General features: G+C 40.1%; 1 protein-coding gene across 1 annotated transcript in view; it reads left to right on the forward strand.

Moving 5' to 3' along the window:
- LOC104277423 (transmembrane protein 200C-like) overlaps positions 1-1,226 on the forward strand; it is a 3,909-nt gene extending 2,683 nt beyond the window's left edge. The window contains exon 6 of the mRNA XM_009874050.1: positions 8-1,226. Coding sequence (XP_009872352.1) covers positions 8-523 — 516 coding nt within the window. The 3' untranslated portion in view covers positions 524-1,226. The remainder of the gene's footprint in view (positions 1-7) is intronic.
- Positions 1,227-3,031: the final 1,805 nt, after the last annotated feature.

Raw genomic sequence — 3,031 nt, forward strand, 5'->3', positions numbered from 1 at the left:
CATCAAGGGAGGCTGTGGGACAAGGAAGCACAAGCTGGTTCTCAGGCGGCAGAGCACGAGCTGCTTGCCCGATGCCAGGTGTCCCCTTTTCCCTGAGTCACTTCAGTCCCCAGCTGTCAGCAGGGGCCTGGACTCCAGCCTCTTGGTAGAGGCATCTTCTAGCTTCTCCAAATCTCTGGATCTTGAGGGGTCCCCCCCCTCAACTCCTCCTGCTGTCACCAGGACAGACTCCCAGAGCTCCCAGTCTGAGCCTTCAAGCAGCAATAAGGGCTACAGCCACCTGGAGGAGGCAGGCACCTCCTTGGAGTCAGTTGCCAACACCCCAGCCACTAAAATCCAGGACTGTGAGGAGGAGCCAGTCGGAAATTTGGACCCCCTCAAGGCCACCAGCAGAGAACAAACAGGGGTGCAATCTCAGCAAACACAAAGACAGTACACAAATAAAGAGAAACTCTTTATGATTTCTAGGTCGCACACTGCATTAGGGCTGGAGGATGGGGAACTGGAGAGTACCGACATCTAGACAGAACAGAGAAGGCAAGGGGACATCTTGCAACCCTCCACAGCTTCCCCCCTTCTCCACCTCATTGTGGACTTAGGAAACCGATCAATATCCAAAGAGCTGCAATATGTTACCCTTGAAAATTGAATTCTATAAATCCTGTAAATGACTTCAGGAAGAAAAAGAAAATCCTTTCTGTCCGATCGTGATTGTATGTTCCATGCAAGCCAAATTGTATTAAATATCCACAGTCGAGCAAGTTCTTTGGATCAGATTAATACAATTTCGGACAGTGTATCTGTGCACTTTACTGTTTTTATTTCCAAGTGCCCCTTCTTCTCCTCTGATTTCTTTCTTGCTGATTTGCCACTAACTGCTTGAAAACTGCAAGCACCTTTTTAAGCTCAAGAGCAACGTGGTCTTCAGATCAAGAAAGCTGAGCTCTCTCTTTGTTTTGGTTCAATTACTAAAAAGTTAGCAAGGCCTTAAGGATGACGTACCTTGACAAAGAATGAGTTTTTTTAAATTCTGGGAAAAAAATACAGTTTAGAAGAGACAGGAGCAGAACAGAGCTCTGATGATTTGATTAAAACCATTACATTCCTGAATCCAAAATACCTACTACTACATGATACTTTAATAAGTATTATTAAACATGTATTGACTAATAGCATTAGAAGATTTTTTTTAAAAATAAAACATTTACAAACAAAACTACCACACAAAAAAAGTTTTTTATTTTGGTAAGTAATTACAGATACCAGAAACCTTTTGTTTTTAAACTCTGAAAGATTACAGGGATGCTATGAGGCCAAAGGTTTGTTTATGCTTGTAAGTGGGTAATTAATCATTTAGGAGTAATTTTAAATACTTATTCAGTCTCTGAGAAACCACACTTTCATTCAGTCGGCAGATTCTGTCTCCATTTCTAACAGTTCTCTGTGACAGCTGAAGAAACGTGAGATTTTGACATGCTAAGCTAAAAATAATGTTTAAAGGTTTGACCTATTAAAATTAGATTTTTTTGTGAGTAACATAGTAATCTTGAACTGCAGCATATTCTTTCTGGATTTTTTGCTTCTCTTATACCAATTGCATTAAGCCTATCTGCTGTTATGATTCCTATTTGTGAATGCATGTGCATAAGCTTAATTTTAAAGCATAATGATAGCCCTGTCAGCCTCGTAGCAGTTAGCCCCATTGAAATCAGCAGAGGTTTCTTACTTGACTTCGGCATGGTGAAGGTTTCTCCCCATGTGAGAAAAGCATCAGGTTTCCTGAAAGCTGGAAAACGCCTTGTCTGTAGGCAGATTTTTGGTAAATTGATGAGCTGTTTCATTTTCGTTGCTGCAGCACAGCAGGCACTCTTTTATTTTGCCAGAACAGCTTTATGTGCTCAGAAGATTTTGTCAATACTTCAGATTTTAAATATGGATGTGGCATTTCACTACTACAGGAACAGAAATCGACATTAAACAAATACAATGTGTAGGCAGGCAAGAGTTTTTCTGTTGCAATTAAAATTTTTGTTACAGTTTCATGTTTTAAAATGCTTAGTTGCATACTTTACTTAAAATTTATTGGAAAATGGAATATAACTATCACTAAATGCAATTGCTTTTAGTAATCCAGCAAAATCCTGTGTTAAATAAGACTAATTTAAAAGAAAAGGAGAAAAAAAACCCCACAATTTGCCATGTCAGAGTCTAGAAACTGGAGAAGCAGAAAGTGCTTGTTCTCTCAAGCAAAGGAGATGTCCAGGTGGCAATACCTCCTCCTGTCAGTGGCGAGCAGTGCATTGAAGATATGAACATCGGTGTGGCATTTTTTGCTATCAAACCCCTAGCACACAGCTGGAAAAAAATGTGTCATAAAACTGCCTGGACTGGCATGGCTTGACAGCTTGGCTCGAGCTGGCATTTGCATGGGTCTTTGCTTTTAGTTCCCCATGGGTGATGGCCCTGTGCTTCTGCTCCTTCTTGTGTGATTTCCAGCACAATTTGTGAAACGTATCTGAACAGCATTACCTGGTGCTGACAGAGATGCTAGATATTGGCACATGCAAAGTCACCCTGTTTGTTACTGTGCACGTGAAAACCCTTTATGGAGGTGCAAGGGAAGAGGCAAGCTATGGCTGCTGCTCACTGGGGTGTGGAGCCCTTGTGAAGATGTGGCAGGAGTTTGTTTTATTTTGAGAGAAGGAAACAAATGGGTTTTTTTTAATATTTTTAGTAAATATTTCTTTAGTGATCTGAATCTACAGTATGCTCTAAAAAAAGCACAGCTTTAAAAAAGCCTTGGAGTACTCCTTAGATTGGTTTAAAACAAAGCAGCCCAGCAATTCTTCTGATGATTAATTTACAGCAAAGCTTTCTGGAAAACAAAATTACAATGGAGTTCGAATTTAATAAGTAAAAATATAGCTTGTTCCTGTGTCGCCAAAAAAGGTGTGGAACATGAATTTCCATCAGACAAGCTAGATTTTTTTATAACAGCAGCTAGAAGTGATTTATAACATATAGATTAATA

The sequence above is a fragment of the Apaloderma vittatum genome, unplaced genomic scaffold (genome assembly GCF_000703405.1).
Source record: "Apaloderma vittatum isolate BGI_N311 unplaced genomic scaffold, ASM70340v1 scaffold29537, whole genome shotgun sequence".
Taxonomy (NCBI): domain Eukaryota; kingdom Metazoa; phylum Chordata; class Aves; order Trogoniformes; family Trogonidae; genus Apaloderma; species Apaloderma vittatum.